Source organism: Erinaceus europaeus, chromosome 14 (genome assembly GCF_950295315.1).
Source record: "Erinaceus europaeus chromosome 14, mEriEur2.1, whole genome shotgun sequence".
Classification (NCBI taxonomy): Eukaryota; Metazoa; Chordata; class Mammalia; order Eulipotyphla; family Erinaceidae; genus Erinaceus; species Erinaceus europaeus.
The window spans coordinates 15,467,595-15,485,260 of record NC_080175.1 but is presented as its reverse complement, the minus strand read 5'-3'; the positions used below and the strand labels follow the sequence as shown (position 1 = coordinate 15,485,260).

The window sequence follows — 17,666 nt, the reverse complement described above, 5'->3', positions numbered from 1 at the left end:
GTCTGTGTACACAATGGAATACTACTCAGCTATTAAAAATGTTGATTTCACTGTTTTCAGCCCATCTTGGATGTAGCTTAAAGAAATCATGTTAAGTGAAATAAGTCAGAAACAGAAGGGTGAATATAGGATGATCTCACTCACAGGCAGAAGTTGAAAAACAAGACCAGAAGAGAAAACACTAAGCAGAACCTGGACTGGAGTTGGTGTATTGCACCAAAGTCAAAGACTCTAGGGTGGGTGGAGAGGAGAATACAGGTCCTGGAAAAGGATGACAGAGGACCTAGTGGGGGTTGTATTGCTATGTGGAAAACTGAGAGATGTTATGCATGTACAGACTATTGTATTTATTGTTGAATATAAACCATTAATCCCCCAAATAAAGGGAAAAGAAGATAATAAAAAAATTAAAATGAAAAAGAAGAGAAAAAAAATTTATTATTCACAACTAACAGAAGACAAAGATGGAGCCAAACCTCAGGTAGACAAATCAGTGACTTTTCTTCAAAAGAAATGAAAAAAATTAAAGATTAATAGAAACTAATCTTAAATCAAATAATATTAAATCTAATCATAACAAAAATAAGGAAGAATAAAAAAGTAATGACTGCTTTGGTATTAGATATCATGAGTAAGATTAGGTACAATGTGATTCATAATTGTGGGGTGGACCCTCAGATGACTAAAGGGGAGGAAAATTAGCCAGAAAAGTCCTGGGATCATTTTGTCTGGATGGAAAGTTGTAGAGATGATAGGTGTTTTCAAGTCTGTTAAATGTTATTAAAGCAATGTATAGTCAGCATCTGTTATTGGTCTTGACTGTATGTATAATGATAGTACCACAGGTATAAGTTTATTTTTTAAAATTTTTATTTATAAAAAAGAAATACTGACAAAAAACATAGGATAAGAAGGGTACAACTCCACATAATTCCCATCACCAGAACTCCGTGTCCCATCCCCTCCCGATAGCCTTCCTGTTCTTTATCCCTCTGGGAGTATGGACCCAGGGTCATTATGGGGTGCAGAAGGTGGAAGGCCTGGCTTCTATAATTATTTCCCCGCTGAATATGGGCGTTGACAGATCAATCCATACTCCCAGCCTGTCTCTCTCTTTGCCTAGTGAGGCAGGACTCTGGGGAAGCAGAGCTCCAGGACACATTGGTGGGATCATCTGCCCAGGAAAGTCCTTTTGGCATCATGTTAGCATCTGGAATCTGGTGACTAAAAAAAGAATTGAGATACAAAGCCAAACACATTGTTGACTAATCACGAACCTAAAGGCTGGAATATTGCAGATGAATATTTGCGGTCTTTGTTTTGGAAATAGCTGATAGGTCTCCAAAGGGCCCATGACTTTACCAGTTTTTTCCTGAGCCTGACATCTGATATGCAGGTAGACTTCCACGTTATTGTCTGAGGAGATGATGTCATGGCTAGTAAAAGGGCTAGAAAGCTGGATCAGGGAAGAGAGTAGCTTCCAAATATGGGAAAGGTGTATAAATATTGTTGACTGTAAGCCCCATTGATTTGATGTGATCTGGGTCCCATATTCAGCTTAGCAGCCTATGTGACTTCTGCATCCCTGTAGATCTGAGCTCACATTCTGTGGTCATGAGTAGGAAGTTCCATGCTGCCCCAATTTCAGAACCCGTCTTCCTCAGGTGGTAGATAGAGTATGTTATCCAGCCTCCCTTCAGAGGATGGAACATTCTCTACCGTTGTTGATCCACATTGAGGGAGGGGGCCCACAAAACGGTCCATTGTGTTGTTCCTGATGGAGATGACCAGTGACAATCGAGGTCTAGGCTCATCCTGTCTGTGTGGGAATCCCAGGACTCCCTGACTAGGACCCCAGCTGATGGGGTGACCTGATAGTGAGTGACTAAAGAGTCATCATTAAAGTATGCCAGTCTCTTGCCCTTAGTCAGCTTTTGCAGTCCTTACTTTGATATGGTTAGCTCTGGTGTGACTGAGGGAAGTGTAGTAGGAAGTAGGTGAGGAGGGTATCTAGGTCTAAGTAGAGACTATTTCATTAGGAACTTTATAGTGTCTTTTTAGGTCTTTCTACATGTTTGCTTCATTTATTGACTCACTGCAGACTATTGTGTACTTTTGCTTTCAGGTATATATTTTGCCCTAATTTATGGAAACGTGTACAAATGCTTTATCTCATGGGATATGTTCTATATCTAGGTTTTGGGGCTTTGTTAGGAAGTGGACCACCTGAAATGGAATTAGCGATTCCTGTGATAAAGGAAATGTCTCACCTGAGTAATGAGCCTGAAAGGTTGACGTTCCACGCTTGAGATCTCGAGACACAGTCTAAAGTGAGACATGCTGAGGTGGTACGCATTGCATTGATTAGGTTGGGAAAGAATTAAGAAAAGAATCAAGGAGAGAATTAAGAACAAAACTAAGAATTAAGGAAAGAATTTCTTACAGTACATGTTACTGTTGGTAAACATTTATAAAAGTTAAAGGACATAATTCCTGTAGCCCATGTAAGATTCATTGTAAAAGACGATGTTAGGGAGATAGGAACCTTAGAGGACCTCTCAAGGTCTCTTCTAGCCCTAAAGTTCCATTATTACTGCATATTTATAGAGCACCAAAATTGGCTGTGTTCTTTTCAAAGAATAGAATTATGTTGAGTTCCTGTCCAGGGCTATCATAGTCAAAATTAGACAGATTAGCTATACTATGGTTGCCAAAACAAGCTGAAGTTTAATTGGCCCATGCCTTATTAACTGAGAGTGTGTATTTAATTCAGAATGAAATAAAGGGCGAAAAGAATTACGTTTTTATGTCAAGCAATTTTCAATGGTAAGTAATATTCTGTTATTGTAAACTGGTAACTTTAGGCTTATCAGATCATGAATGATTCGAGTCTGTAGTAATTGCTGAACCACAAAAGAAAATCATGTTGCTAATGTAATATGATCCCATATTTTTCAATTGAAAATATAGATTACACCATCACATCTGATATAAAAATTAGTAGAATAAATTTAATTTGAAATAAGTAATGGTCTCATATTTTTGTTTGATATTGCTACTAACCCTATCAAGAACTTACCTTGATTTTTAGTCTCTGATATTACCACATTGTGGAAAATTACCAGTAATTCTCCCCAATAATCTTTGCCTGTTTTAAAATATTAGAACTTTTTTCATGTAGTAATAATTTAAAACTTTCACAAAATTTTGAAGAACAGTATGAACAATATATGCTCTTTAGTTAGATTTATCTTTTCACATTTCATTCCATTTAACTTTTCATTTGTACATGCTTTTGTTATTAATCTTTTTTGTGTGTTTGTTTTCCGAACCATTGAAAATAAGTTGTTTCATTCTTTTATTCATTTTATTAAAGTAATAGAAGTTTATAACTTCAAAGAAAAATATTTTTTCTCAGGTACTGAATTTTTAAAAAATTATTCTTTAATTATTATTTTTTTTGTCCCCAGTGTTATTGCTGGGGCTCACTGCCAGCACTATGAATCCACCACTGCCAATAGCCAATTTTTTCTTTAAAAATTTTTTTATTAGATAGGAAAGAGAATTTGAGAGGGGTGGGGAGATTGAGGGATAGAAAGAAACATAGACACCTGCATTTGTGAAGCATACCCTCTGAAGGTAGTGAGTGGGGCTCAAATCAGATCCTAGTGCTTGTTGATATGTGCACTTAACCAGACCCATAATGAATATCTTTTATTAGTGATTTAATATTGATTTAAAAAATTCTAAGATAACAGTAGCTTAATTCCACACCGTTCCCTCCACCAGAGGTGTGTCCCCATTCCCTCTATTGGAAACTTCAATAATTCTTCCAAGACCACAGTATATAGGTTGACTTTTATTTCTGTAGTATATTAAAGAAATATTCTGTAATATATATCCCTTTTTTGTGGTCCTGCCTTCTCTGTTTTTCCAAGTCACACCTACTAATTCCAAGTGCCCCCTTTCTGTTTTCTGGTTCTGATATAATTGGAGTTCAGAGCCCTCTGGTCATCTTTCCCTAACACTCAGGTAATGAATATTTACCAGAATGTGGAGGCAATCTGGGGCATTAGTTTCATTTATTTTAAACTGTCATTTGTGAGTTCCTTTTCAGGCCGTGTATCTTCACTATATGACTTCTTTGCAGATTGTCCTTTAATAAAAACCTCAATCTTGACACAAACACCTGTTGTTACAATTTGAAATGTTAATAGGTTTAACATAAAAAATAGAATTTTTTAAGTTTTTAATTAGTTTATTTTAAATTTGTATTTATTTATTATTGGATAGAAACTGGGAATTTGAGAGGGGGAGAGACACCTGCTGCTCTTCTTCAGCACTCAGGAAGCTTTCTCCCTGCAGGTGGGGACCAGGGCCTTGAACCTGGGTCCTTGCGCACTGTAGTGTGTGCTTAACCAAGTGTACCACTGCCTGGCACCAGATTTTAATTGTTTATAATAATTTTAATTGATGAAAATTCATTTAAAAGTTTATTTATATATTTATGTGGTGAGAGAAAAAGAGAGAGAGAGAGAGAAAGGGAGGGAGGGAGGCAGGTGCCAGAGCATTGCTCAGTTCTAGCATATGGTAATGTCTGGCACCCCAAAATTCATTTTTAAAATGCAGATATTTTCAGAAGGATAATTAATTTTGCTGTTTAGCAAAATTTTATGGGTTTGGCTGAAGTTTTTGACAGAATTTTCTACTTATCTTTTGAATTCACAGGGTTGAGTCTGCATGTTTCTTTTCATCAGTTGAAGGTTGGATGTTGGTGAAAGAGTATTTACATAAGATCCAAAGTGAAGCCATCTGTCTCTATCTCTGTCTTGTCTCTCTGTCTCTTTCTCTGTCTCTAGCTCTCTATATAAAAGGAAGCAAGACTCAGCTCAAACAATAATAATATGTTGGTATGCATGAGACCCCTTCTGTTTCATTTGGTTTAAATCCCCCCTGCTTAACACTATTCTATTTACATAACCACTTCATTCTATTTACATAACCACTGTTAACAAGTTCCACCCTCCCTCCAGGGCATTTGTGGTTCAGTGATAGGATTCTCGCCTAATCTGCCCCCTCCTTGTCACACTTTGATTTTCACCAGTCACTTTTCTCTCCACCCTCTCTATGTCACATCCTGTTTCCACCTTACTTGGCAAGTATATATAAAGACAGCATTGTGAGTTTTACTGTACTGTACCTTAAGTTTAGCTTAGCTCGTCTTAGATTGTGCTGCGTCCTGCATGAATAAAGAGATACTGCCTACAGCTCAACTATGAGTCCCTGGTCGTCTGTTACCTGCCCGTGAAGCCAGCCCGGCGAAAACAACCTAGCCCAGCGAAAACAACATAACCCATCAAAAACAACAATAATAGGCATGGGAATTAAACTATATTAGTTACTGATGTACAGATTATGTTATTTTTGAGTTGTGAAAATTATATTATGCTATCTTTCTTGATTTAATTTATCAACATTTATAATTTCTGAGATAAAAATCAACTTTGAATAAGTTAATCCTAAAATTTTCCTCAAATAGTCTCATACAGAAGGGTTTGAGAAGAGATTAGTTGTAGTAACTTTGGGGAAGTCATTTCTCTCAAATTTTCAATTTTTCTTTATGAATGTTGTAGCTACAGAGCCAGATTCAATTTAGGGTCCAAAAGAATGATGGCCTGACTACTTAAATTGACTGTTTTGTAGGCAGATACATTACTTGAATTCCTGGAAAGACTATAGACAGATCAGAAAACAAACTTAAAATGCAACATATTACCACCCTCTTCATGTAACCACTGAATTTTGATTTGAAATTTTATTAGATTACTGTTTTCCCCTCATAACTTGCAATGCCTGTCAGTGTTTTTTTTCTTGTGTGTTTATTAGTATTAAGTATATATTATGTTTGCTTTATGTTAGACCACTGCCAAGACAAAGTGAGGCAGAATTATTTCCAAGAATATTTTTCTCTCCACAGCACCCATACACAGGATGTATGATCTATTGTAATTCTTATTCATTTGAAATATAACAATTTCTCCCTGTCAGCAGAGGATAGATTTGTTGTTTTAAATTGCTGGGTTTTGTTTTTCTTGGCGTGTTCCCCAACACAAATTGAATGGCTGACAAAAATCTATTTGTATGACAGTTCAATCTAGATAAGTGCCCTGTGTTGCCTAACGGTACAATTTGGGGTCTCAGAGATCAAAGCACACTGAATGCTAGGCTTGTAGCAGAGCTTCTTTGTTCAGATCACAGAAGTAATCCATATTCCTCAGGTCCACAAATCAGACTACGAAATATGCATGTGCTACATCGTTTGAAATGGTAGTCTTTTAGCTTCTACATAATAAGAAACGGGAATATCTAACTTAGAAGAGCAATACAATAGCAGATATGACATATGCTGGTACTTGAAATTAGACATTTGTTATTGACTTATAAAGTTGGAGAGAGACCTGTTGCTTAGAAGTTTCCTAAAGTTAGTTAGTTTTTGGCAAATTTGCTTTAAATTTTATTGGAGCCTCTCTATTCTGAAATAGGTAAAGAGTTTTAGACAGTGGTTTCTTTTATGACATTGGTGTTCTGCTGCAGATAGAGTTAAAGGCTCTCCATTACTTTCCAAAATGAGGAGTTGAGAATTTTTACCTATTGGCTTTCCTCTGCCAAAAAAAAAAAAAAAAAAAAAAGTCTGTCTTTCCATTTAAGTGTCTTTCAAATATAAAATAAACAAAAGAAGGGTAAAATATGTAATAACAGTTTTGAGAAAAGAATTGGGACTTCAGTGTATATCCTGGGAATTTGGCTAAGCATCTCAGTTGTAGATGTCCTACAAGGTAAGATTCTATTTCATATGGCTCAGTGATTTAATTTGGGGAGAAAGAGAGATAGCCAAGTTTTTTTGTTTTTGTTTGTTTGTTTGTTTTTAACCTGGAAATGTGTAAGTGGTAACATAAGTCAAATTGTGAAAAGTAGGAGAATGAGTATGTAGGAGAAAGAAATGCCTTTTGTGTTACACTTCAGATGCCTTTAGGCTATCTACCATACTTCACAGAAGTTAGACTTGTGGTCTAGAACTTGTAGAAAGTATACCTCTGCCAGTTCCTAAGTAGTCTTAAGAACAACAGGTATGCCATTTAGGTGAGTGGGAAGTGGTTTAGGGATGGAGATCTAGGGCAGACTTAGAATTAATGGTAATGAAGGAGTAGGTGGTAAGAGGATAGGATTTCCAAAAGAACATGGTGCTGTAACCGGTAAGGTGAAATCAGGCATCAGAAGCTATTGAGATGTCAAAAGAAGCAAGACTGAAAAATAGTAATTGGAGCTAAGCAATCGGAGCAACAAAACAAATCAAGTAGTATTAGATTACAAGCCAAATATTTACAAAATATACATGAGTTCATACAGATACTAGGGAATGATTGAATTGAGAGATCTCCCATGCAGAAGAATGCCAAATAATTTATGTAAATATTCCTCCCCAAATGTGAGCTTGGACTAGTTAGTACAGTATACAAAGTGGGAATGTAGTAGCTTTGCAGAAGAGAAACTTGTCAAACACTTTCAAAGCCAGTTGTTTAAGGTTAATATCAACAGTGGCGGTCATGGTGATAATATGCACCTTTGATAGGATGTGATGAAAATAATACTTAATATCTTTGGACCCCCCCAAATGTATTGAATTTATTCCCAGCCTAGGCATGAGAGAAGCATCAGACAAATATGAATGGAGGGACACTCTACTAAAACAACTGACCTGTACTCTTCAAGACTGTCAGTTATAAAAATCATGAACACTTTGAAAACTTGTTACGAACAAGAGGAGACTAAGGAGACACGCCTACTACATGTAGTACGGAGTCTTGGATAGGATACTGAGTGAGACAGAAGGACATCTGAAAAATGTACATATTTTAGTTAATAGTATTGTATATTAATCAACAAAAGATTTACTAGTTACGACAAATGTACCATAGATGTCTGTTATATGGAAGGTGTTAAAAAATAGAGAAAACTAGGTAGGGCAAATGGGAACTCTTCCTTTTCCCTTTGCATCTTTGCTATAAATCAAAGAATTATTCAAATCAAAAGTTTAAAATAAAAAAGCATGACCAATTTGGAATTTGTTGATGGTCATGGGAGGTTTGAGGCATGGAAAGAAAATATCAGGATGATTATAAACTGAGAAGTGGTCACAACATAGGTGAAGTTGGATCAAAAAGAGCCCAACTTGTGGGTAAGAGTGTTCTGCAGAGAACTTTCATGGGGAGATGAGACATCATACCTGGGTGTGAACAACTGCATTATAAACTATTAATACCCCAATAAAAATCATAACCAAAACAAAAGACAGAGAGAGGCAAAACACAGGGTGAAATCATGAACTTGATTTAGAGCCCCTCATCTGTAAATTTTTAGGTGGTTCTCCTGCCATTGTCAACTCTAAGATTCTGTAATTAATATGAACCTCTCTGTCAACTACATGGACTACTCAGGATCCTTTCTTTCTTTCTTTCTTTCTTTCTTTCTTTCTTTCTTTCTTTCTTTCTTTCTAAATTATTTTTATTTTGGATAGAGACCATCAGAAATCGAGAGGTCAGGGGGAAATAAAAAGGGAGAGAGAAAGAGAGACACCTGCAGTACTGCTTCACCACTTGCAAAGCTTTCCCCCTGCATGTAGAGACTGGGGGCTCAAATCTGGGTCTTTGTGCATTGTAACATGTGCATTCAACCTCAGAATCATTTTCTTCAGGGCCATTTGCTTGAGAACACTTCATGATATGACCATTGAGCAGATTTTCAAGAAATGGTCACTTTTTTGCTAATGCTAGGCAGATTACATAGGGAATCTTTAATACAAATTAATTATATAAACTTTAGTAGCATTTATTTATTTGTTTGTTTATTTTTCTTTCCCCAGAGCATTGTTCAGCTCTGGCTTAAGTGGGGCTGGGAATCAAACCTGAGAACCTTTGGTGCCTCAGGAATACAAGCCTATTTACATAACCATTAGGCTATCACTCCATAGTTCTTATTTTTAAAATTTCATTATTTATTTATTAGATAGAAACAGCCAGAAATCAAGAGGGATGGGAGAGATAGAGAAGGAGAGATAGAGACATACCTGCAGCACTGCTTCACCGCTCGCAAAGCTTTCCCCCTCCAGGTGGGGACCAGAACCTCTAACCTGAGTTCCTGCACATAGTTAACATGTGCGCTCAACCAGGTGCACTACCACCCGGCCCCACCAATAGTTCTTTTATATCATTATCAAGCACACATAATGAACATTTTGATACTTTGGTTATTTCAAGCAAAAACTGTGGAACAACTTTATATTCAGAAAGACTTTATAAAGATTTAGCTCTCCTCCACCGCATACTTAGACTTTTCCAGATGTTGACAATCACATCTGGCCATTCTATCATGAGCTGATTTTCTAAATGAAGTAATATCATTATTGATTGACAGGCTAGCATGATTTAAGAGATAGCCATACTGTGTTCAATAGTAGTGTCACAGTCATAAACTACAAGCATATGCAGGCAAGTGGGGCCACTAACTCACTCAAGTTATATTTTGACATACTAATGCTAAACTTACATTTCAGGCTTAAGTTTAGAAATGCTGCAAGAGGAAATGAAGAAGTGCAGTTACATGATTTCAGGGCTCTGTTGTGCAAACCATTAAATGATGTAGCAGCAATGTGGTCAGAGTTCCTATGATAAATAAAACTCCATTCTAACACTGTGAAGCACAAACAGTTATTATTCCATATGGGTTGCGTATACTTATATGTGAGTTCTGTGTGTAAAACATTAGCATAAGTATACAAATGTTAATGTGATATTATAGCTAAATTTAGAGACTAAGAAAAAATGTACTGTAATCTGTCTTAGCCATTTCAGACTCTTAAAATGTTTTTGAAAGTTGAAGCAAATGTATAACTAACAGTTATTGTAATAGAAAGGTAGTAGCAAAAACTTCAAAGATCTTTTCCTTAGTATTACATAGTCCCTAACAATGGACTGCTTTTCATGTTCTCAGGATAACTTGCTTTTCCAAATGTTTCAGCCTAGCAGCAGGGTGTTTCTAGTGTTTGTTTCTGTGGTAGCTTGCATATGGTCCACTGGTCATGAGTTTATGACAGATAGAAAGTATGCTTTCCCTTTATTAATGCTACGGTATTGGTGACATGTGGCATGTTCACTTTCCAGCGAATGAGCTTGACCTTTAACTCCTAACAGTCCCTTGAGCAAAGGCTAGCAATGTTTAATGGAATTACTTACAAGAAACATATTGAAACTTACTTTCTCTGACAGTATTAAAGAATTGAGTAAAATTTTTACCTTTGAAAATCATCCAAACATTGTAGCATCATAAAGAATTGAGCAAGATAGTAGAACTACAGCATTAAATAAAATGAACTTAACTAAAGCCATTTTGACTTTCTAACTTCAAATTATTTTCTAGGGCGAATGCACTAACTCATACTCAAAACCATATGCACATACTGGTTTTATTGCATATTTTCTGTCGTTATCAACTAATCCAAAACTGAAGATCCTTTTCATACTTATCATATCTTAGGTATTAGAGTAGACTTTCATTTCTTTACACAGACTTAAAAAAATAAATATTGCCATCACTGTTTTAGAAATTAGGCAGGCTGTTATCAAGATATCTAATTTGACCATGATTGCATGATTGCATTCTGAAATGTCTCTCTGTCTCTCTCTCTTTTTTTTAAGTGTACATTGCTTTTTTATCCTAACAGTTTTCCAGTGACCAAATATTTACCTAACATTCTACTTAAACCGTGTAGTGTGGGACACTTTAATATTCAATCACTTCTTTTACTAGAAATTAATTTAGCACAGAGAACACTATGATAAAATTTAGTAAACCCCCGTTTTTTCTCAAAAAATGTTTCCTATTTTGATTGATGAATGTTTTAAAGTCCTGGGTCAGAGGTGGAATTTGTGTGAAAAGCTGAAATTGGCCATGGAGAAAGTGAGGTATGGTTAAAAATGGAATGTGTTGTACCAAAGATAGATACATTTATAAAATGCCATCTGGGCATTACGGAAGTATGATATTATTTAATTAGAGCCAGATAAAATTAGGTAAGAAATGAATGCCAACAATTATGTGACTTGCCACTAAATACAATCTCAGGATAATCCATAGATGACCCAAAGTGTTAATTATAATAGGAATAATTACATTCTTTAGAGCAGTTAACTTCTTTGGCTATGAAAGCATAACAGTTTTTAATAGATGTGTCACCTGGTAGCCTTAGGCACTATTAAATATATGGAGACTGAGAGACATGGTGGAAGCAATGGAAAAGTCTGGTCAGACTGAGTAGTTTGCTTTAGACCTATGGAGAAATCTATGAGCCGCTTCTTCTATAGACCAATTTGATTAGGAAGTAGGACAAGCTGTTCTTTCATTACTTACCAAAGCCATATTGCACTTTGTATCAGTTATTTGACTGTCTGCAGCACATAGATTAGAATAAAGGGCTTTCTTAGCTTTGTGAATGTTGCAAATTGCTGATTGGTAATTAAAGTACTGAATGAAGAAAATTAGGCCAAAATTGAATGGGAATGAGGAAGTCTTAATTCTGCAATACAGATGTTAGAAACAGATTGTCTTGAGCCATCTATTCAGCATAGTGACATTCTCCATAGCCATGGAGTGTTTGCCTCCCATGTAAACCTCAAGTCGAATGCCTTCGAGATGGTTTCCTCTCCCAAGCCTTGTGATGTAACTATATGGGTATTAATTTAGTGAAATATCCTGTCTGCCAGGTGTGGGAACTAGCTGATTTTATTGTAATACCAGATCATTACTTAATTCATATGCAACAGAGTGCAGCACATGGAAAGCATTATAAATCTATTTACAATGTGGCTGGTCTGATGATAACATTGTATTAAATTCCCAGGTGAGGCAATTTAAGCAATTGCTTTGCCATGTGCACGCCATGGAAATTAAATTCTCATATATGCTTTAGTAATAAACCAACTTCATTGTTATGCTTATGCTAGTGTTGGGTTGTAGGATCCTCATTCTGGATACTTATACTTTGTTTCACATGTGGAATCATACAGGAGATGGTGTCACAGATGCCGTTGTTAATTAGTTTGAGCAAAGTTAGTTCATTTTGTTTCTAATTTAGCAGTGCCTTCCTAGGAACTGTTCTGTTCAGTTGGAAATGTTAAGACTTAGGTCAAGTAGGTAGATTACTTCAAGCCAAGTTTCCAAGTAGAACTATAAACAAGTCTATCGGTTTGAACTTAGCTTTAAGCAGATCAGTCAGTTCATAAGCAAAAGTCTTGTTTGCATCCTAAGTGAAAAATGCTTGAAATCTGAAATCCGTGCTTTCAAAACCAAGGAGCCACTTTCGTCATTATTTTGAAACACCTTGGAAACTCTGCATCTAACTTCTTAGAAATAACCACCAGTTCTTAATTTGTCATCCTTCTGTCATTCCTCTATGGCCTATAGATTTTTCTGCCCAACTGTGTCTACTTCTCCTAGGTGTCTAAGTAAGAAGGAATAAGCTTTATCCAAACACAAAGCCCAAAGTGAAGAATGTTCTTGTATTTAACTTTCTCTGTCTGTCTTTCTTTATATGGCAAATATTGTCAGTTGAAGCTTTTCTAGCCTTATGGTACAGACTCAAAATTGCAGTAGATTACAAACTGTGTAAAGCTTCTGTCTTCTCCAGAAGCCACATATAAAAGCACCAGTAGACAGTGGTAACTGACAACTAAGACTAAAAATGTTGACAATTTCTTGATTTGCCTGGTTAGCTTATGTATAGAAGTCATTAACTATTTATAAAATGCATTATGAATTGGGTTCCTTCAAACTGTAGCTGAGTATGTGACATTTTCAGCTCAAATTCTCAGACTTGCATTTGGCTAAAGTGCAGATTTTTTTTCCTCTACAGTTAATAATAAAGTAAAAATATTTTAGTTTACTGGGATAAGATAGGTATTTCATTTTCATTAACTTTGCACTCTCCAAATTAACGCATGACATAATACTAAGTAATGTATAATGAGGTTTTTAAAAATTCCCAAAACAGGTAAAATAATGTATTGGTGTTGTGGAGGAAAATTATCCATAAAATAAACAGTTTGTTAATTAAAAAAAATGCCTTTCTTGATATTCAATTATGTTTAATTACAATTGGCCTATTTAAAATAACAGGTCATATTAAATTAGGGGAGAAATATCACTGCCAGACATTTAAATATAATTGTAGTCAAGAATACATAAGTGTAGAGTTCAGATTTCAGGGCTTGGGTCATGGTACACCTGGTTGAGTGCACATATTACAGTGCACAAGGATCCGGGCTTGAGCCCCTGGTCCCCACCTGCAGGAGGAAAGCTTTGCAAGTAGTGAAGCAGGGCTGCAGGTGTCTCTCTGTCTCTCTCCCTGTCTTCCCCTTCCCTTTCGATTTCTGGCTGTCTCTATCCAGGAAATAAACAAAAGGTAATAGAATTCAGTTTTCAGTACTGACTGTATCATTTCCATGAACTATTCCTGATATTTGAAATGAGTTGTCTTTTTATTCATTTTTGAGATGTCAGTCCTATCAGAGAACAGTGTGTCAATTCAGCCTATTATTTGCTTGATTATATCCAAACAGCCCTCCAAATCAATGGGTTTTAGATACTCCAATGGCTAAACTTCAACTGCAGATCACCCTTCCTTCTCCTCTGCTCCTGGACATGTACACTTTTAATTGCTTGTTTTCAAAACGAATGGTCCCAACCAAAACCGATTAGATATTTAGGGAATCTCTTTTATAATTTTTATCTCCTTTTGGAGTATAGCAAATCAAAATAAGAATGCAATGTAATTGAACAATCTATGGCAATTTGTTGGTATTTTGGTGAAGAAAAGGTAAAACAAAAACAATCTCCATAGGATATTCTTGCATACTGTGTGTTGCTTTAGTCCCCTGTAGTGATGAGATGAATAATTAAGAAGACAGCTCTGATACCACAGCCTGTCTAAAGGTTCTCATTTCCTTTATTGCTATAAAATACTTTTGCTTAGCTAGTTTGAAACTACTGGAGAGGGGATCTACAAATGGGTGAAAGTAAGGTTTAGTTCGAGTTAACTAATGTATTAAGACCAAGAAGTGATTTGTAACAGCATTTTTCAACACATTCCTATATGCAGAGTGTAAAAATACGTAACTAATAGTAGCTACACTAAGAAAAGTGGCATTAATATGCCAGTTTTTATGGTTTAAGTTTGGTGTGTTCCAAATGAATGAGTCCAGGACTCTCCTGCATTGTGAAGACATCTGATAGAGATGTCATTACTGACCTCAGGCTAATGACTTGACTTTTCTACTTGGTTCTCAGTGCATCATTGTTGGCTTTATTTATTTGCTTATAGACTTAATGTATTTGCCAAGGTGTAAAGTACACATTTGTAGAAAGGAGAAGGGGGCTTAAGGAAGAGAATCTTGGTGGGAAGGGAGTACCACCATCTTCTTAACTAAAACATCTTGCATGTTTGGTTTCTTTGTCTTATGTATTTGGAGGGTAGTAAAATGGGGTGAAAACCTTAAGTGGTAGAATGAATACTGAACTGTGAGTTAGAACTGCAGGTTTCTAGTCTCAGTTTAACTGAAACTACTTTTAGAATTCAATGAGATGGTTTTTCCTCCCTCATACATAAAGGGCTATCTAGATTAACTTACTTTTTTTCATACTCCATTCAACCCTTTTCAGCTGGACTCTGCCAGAGAGTTAAGCCCTACTGCTCCAAGGCTTCTATTCTATATAATGAGCTAAATTCTTTTCTTATGTACCACACTTGGGAGAATTGAGAAAATAGTCACTGCTATGATTTTCTGTCTTTAACTATTCAGATCAGAACCCCAATTGACAAAGATTTTCAACTAATTTGAAACCTGTTGGTTGTTTCATGTCAAAGCTCTCTTAATTTCTATTACAATATGATTTTGTGTCTAAAATATTATGATGTCTATGACAAAGAAGTGTTAACTCACTCGTCAGTTTAAAAATAATTCATCTAATTAAAAAATCTTGTTGGCTTCTGCTCACAGATTATGGGTAGCTTTTATAAACTGTAATAATTTCATAGGCCAAGTCGAGTAAGTAAGACACTTTATATTTTATACTGTTGGCCCCAAGTGAGAAAGATTACTCTTTCACAACTACCCTTCTATTTGACTATTTTTACTTAGTGAAGAAGCAGAAAAGGCACAGCAAAGTCACTTGGAAATCTGCATTTAAGCCTAAAATAGTAATGCTAAAGATCTAAAGGTAGCACTTTTCATTCATGGCTATTTTTCAAAGCCTTGAAACTTTTCTAGAGGTATGTCCTTTAGATAATTTATAAATTACTTGTTGGCATGCCCCTCTGACTTTACTGGTAAAGGTGGACATAATTTCAGTGTGTGAAATGTTGATGCATAGTCCTTAGTCTTTTATTTACTGGACTTGTGAAAAGCTGACTCATAGCTTGCTTGTCTTTCTTTAAGGGGATTGAGAATTATTTTTTAATTTCTTTATTGGGGAATTAATGTTTTACATTCTACAATAAATACAATAGTTTGTACATGCACAACATTTCCCAGTTTTCCATATAACAATACAACCCCCAGTAGGTCCTCTGTCATCATTTTTGGACCTGTATTGCCCTCACCCACCCACCCCAGAGTCTTTTACTTTGGTGCACTACACCAATTCCATTTCAGGTTCTACTTGTGTTTTCTCTTCTGATCTTGTTTTTAAACTTCTGCCTGAGGGGATTGAGAAATTTAATGTGTTTCAACATACCCTATTTCTTTTCTTTAAACCATTATTTATAGAGAACTTACAAGTGTTTACATTATTCTTTGGAAATGGGATAGGTTTCTAAATTCTATCACTTTCTGCTAAGTAATGTCACAATAATGAACTATATAGATGTGTTGTTTTCCAGGTCCTTTGTTTTGTTGGAGATATAAGATCCTACAGTTAGATATTTTGAAAGATTAAGATTGTATAGTTCATTTCCTGCCACAATATTAAAACCCCCACATAAATAGTTTTGTGTTAATTACAGTCTGCTGAGTTTTGCAGACACCCAGCAATATACCTGTATTTCCTTTAGTTTACAGGTCTTAATTGGAGGACTACGTGGAATAATATATTTTGTGAGTACTAACAAATTTCTTTCGTAATGCAGAGTTTTCTTTCATGATAGGGATTTGGAAAACTCCTCAATTATATGAAACTTGTTAAGTTCAAGAACTTTACCCAACTCTGGTTTGCAGATTTTAGCAAGTATGTTTCCATTAGGGGGCTCTCGAGGTTTGAGATGATCAGCCCTGATACCCATGATGTTTCCTAAGACTTTACTTTCAAATGTTCATCTCACTCTCTCCCTTTTTTGTTTTGTTTTATAGAAAAGGTCACGGATCGCCTACAGTGACGAAGTACGGAATGAGCTCCTAGGGGATGATGGGAATTCCTCCGAGAACCAGGTAGAATGCTAATCAGGAAGGCCCGGTGGGTGGCTGGAGGGTGAAGGAGGTCACTAGCACACTGGGCTCTCAAGCTGCTCCTTAACAGTATTAGCAGCAACTCATGTGGAAGCGATACTGTTTAATGCAAAGCTGGAGTCTTAATCAACTTCAAAATGTTTCTTGGAGATCTTACATTTAACCCTTTACCTTGTGATCACTGTCTGCTATCTTTAAAAAAAATCTTTTCTTCTCTTTTCTTTATTATTTAGTACTTAAGGAATAACTTGAAACACACTGTTTGCAGACAAAGCCAAGGTCTTCACCTCAGACACATGTAAAAGGAATAAAAAAGTACATAATACAGCTTTGATAATAATGCAGTATAATTAAATCAACACTCACAGCAAAAACAAATGAAAGTAAGCTTTCAGAATTCAACAGGGCAGGCAGCTCAGTCTCCTATTGTGTAGCTTCTTAAAAATACATTCACCAAATGCAAATTGTCAGCATCCATGTGGAACTTGGGTGCTCACTAAGAGGTTCTGCCTCTGTCAAATAATAATGATCATCATCATCACCATCATCATCAAAGGAACTGTCTTCTTGTAATTTAACATCTTAACAGGCAAAAATTAAAATAATAATTTGAAAAAAAAGTCTTAAAACTTGTCTATCAGTTCTCAGTGGATCACACAGTGGTGTCACGAATCTTATTAATGATCCACTTCTCTCTTGAATTAATACAGCAGACTTCACCAATTCATGTAAAATAATATCCATGATTCAAAATATGTTTTTAGAACTTCATTGTAGACATAACTTTGAAGGTGTCTCTGACAATCCTAGTAACTTGAGTCTCTTTGACACATTCTAAGTAAATGATATAGGGACTTTCAGAAGCAGATGAATGTGCTTACTAATGTTACTTTGGCTAGCTTTGTAAAGGTTTCTATCTTGTCTAAATAAAAATGAGCATAATACTTCATGATTAAACCAAAATCTTAATGACAGCAAAAGATAATATATTGATATATATATTTTTTTATTTTTCCTATCAAAGCACTGCTCAGCTCTGGCTTATGGTGGTGCAGGGGGTTGAACCTGTGACTTTGGAGCCTCAGGTCTGAGAGTCTGTTTCCATAACCATTATGC

General features: G+C 35.8%; 1 protein-coding gene across 10 annotated transcripts in view; it reads left to right on the top strand.

The window, feature by feature from the left end:
• VTI1A (vesicle transport through interaction with t-SNAREs 1A) overlaps positions 1-17,666 on the top strand; it is a 456,447-nt gene that overhangs the window by 79,424 nt on the left and 359,357 nt on the right. For all 10 annotated transcript variants that reach the window (XM_060171329.1, XM_060171321.1, XM_060171325.1 and 7 more), the window contains one exon: positions 16,455-16,532. In XM_060171329.1, coding sequence (XP_060027312.1) covers positions 16,455-16,532 — 78 coding nt within the window. The remainder of the gene's footprint in view (positions 1-16,454; positions 16,533-17,666) is intronic.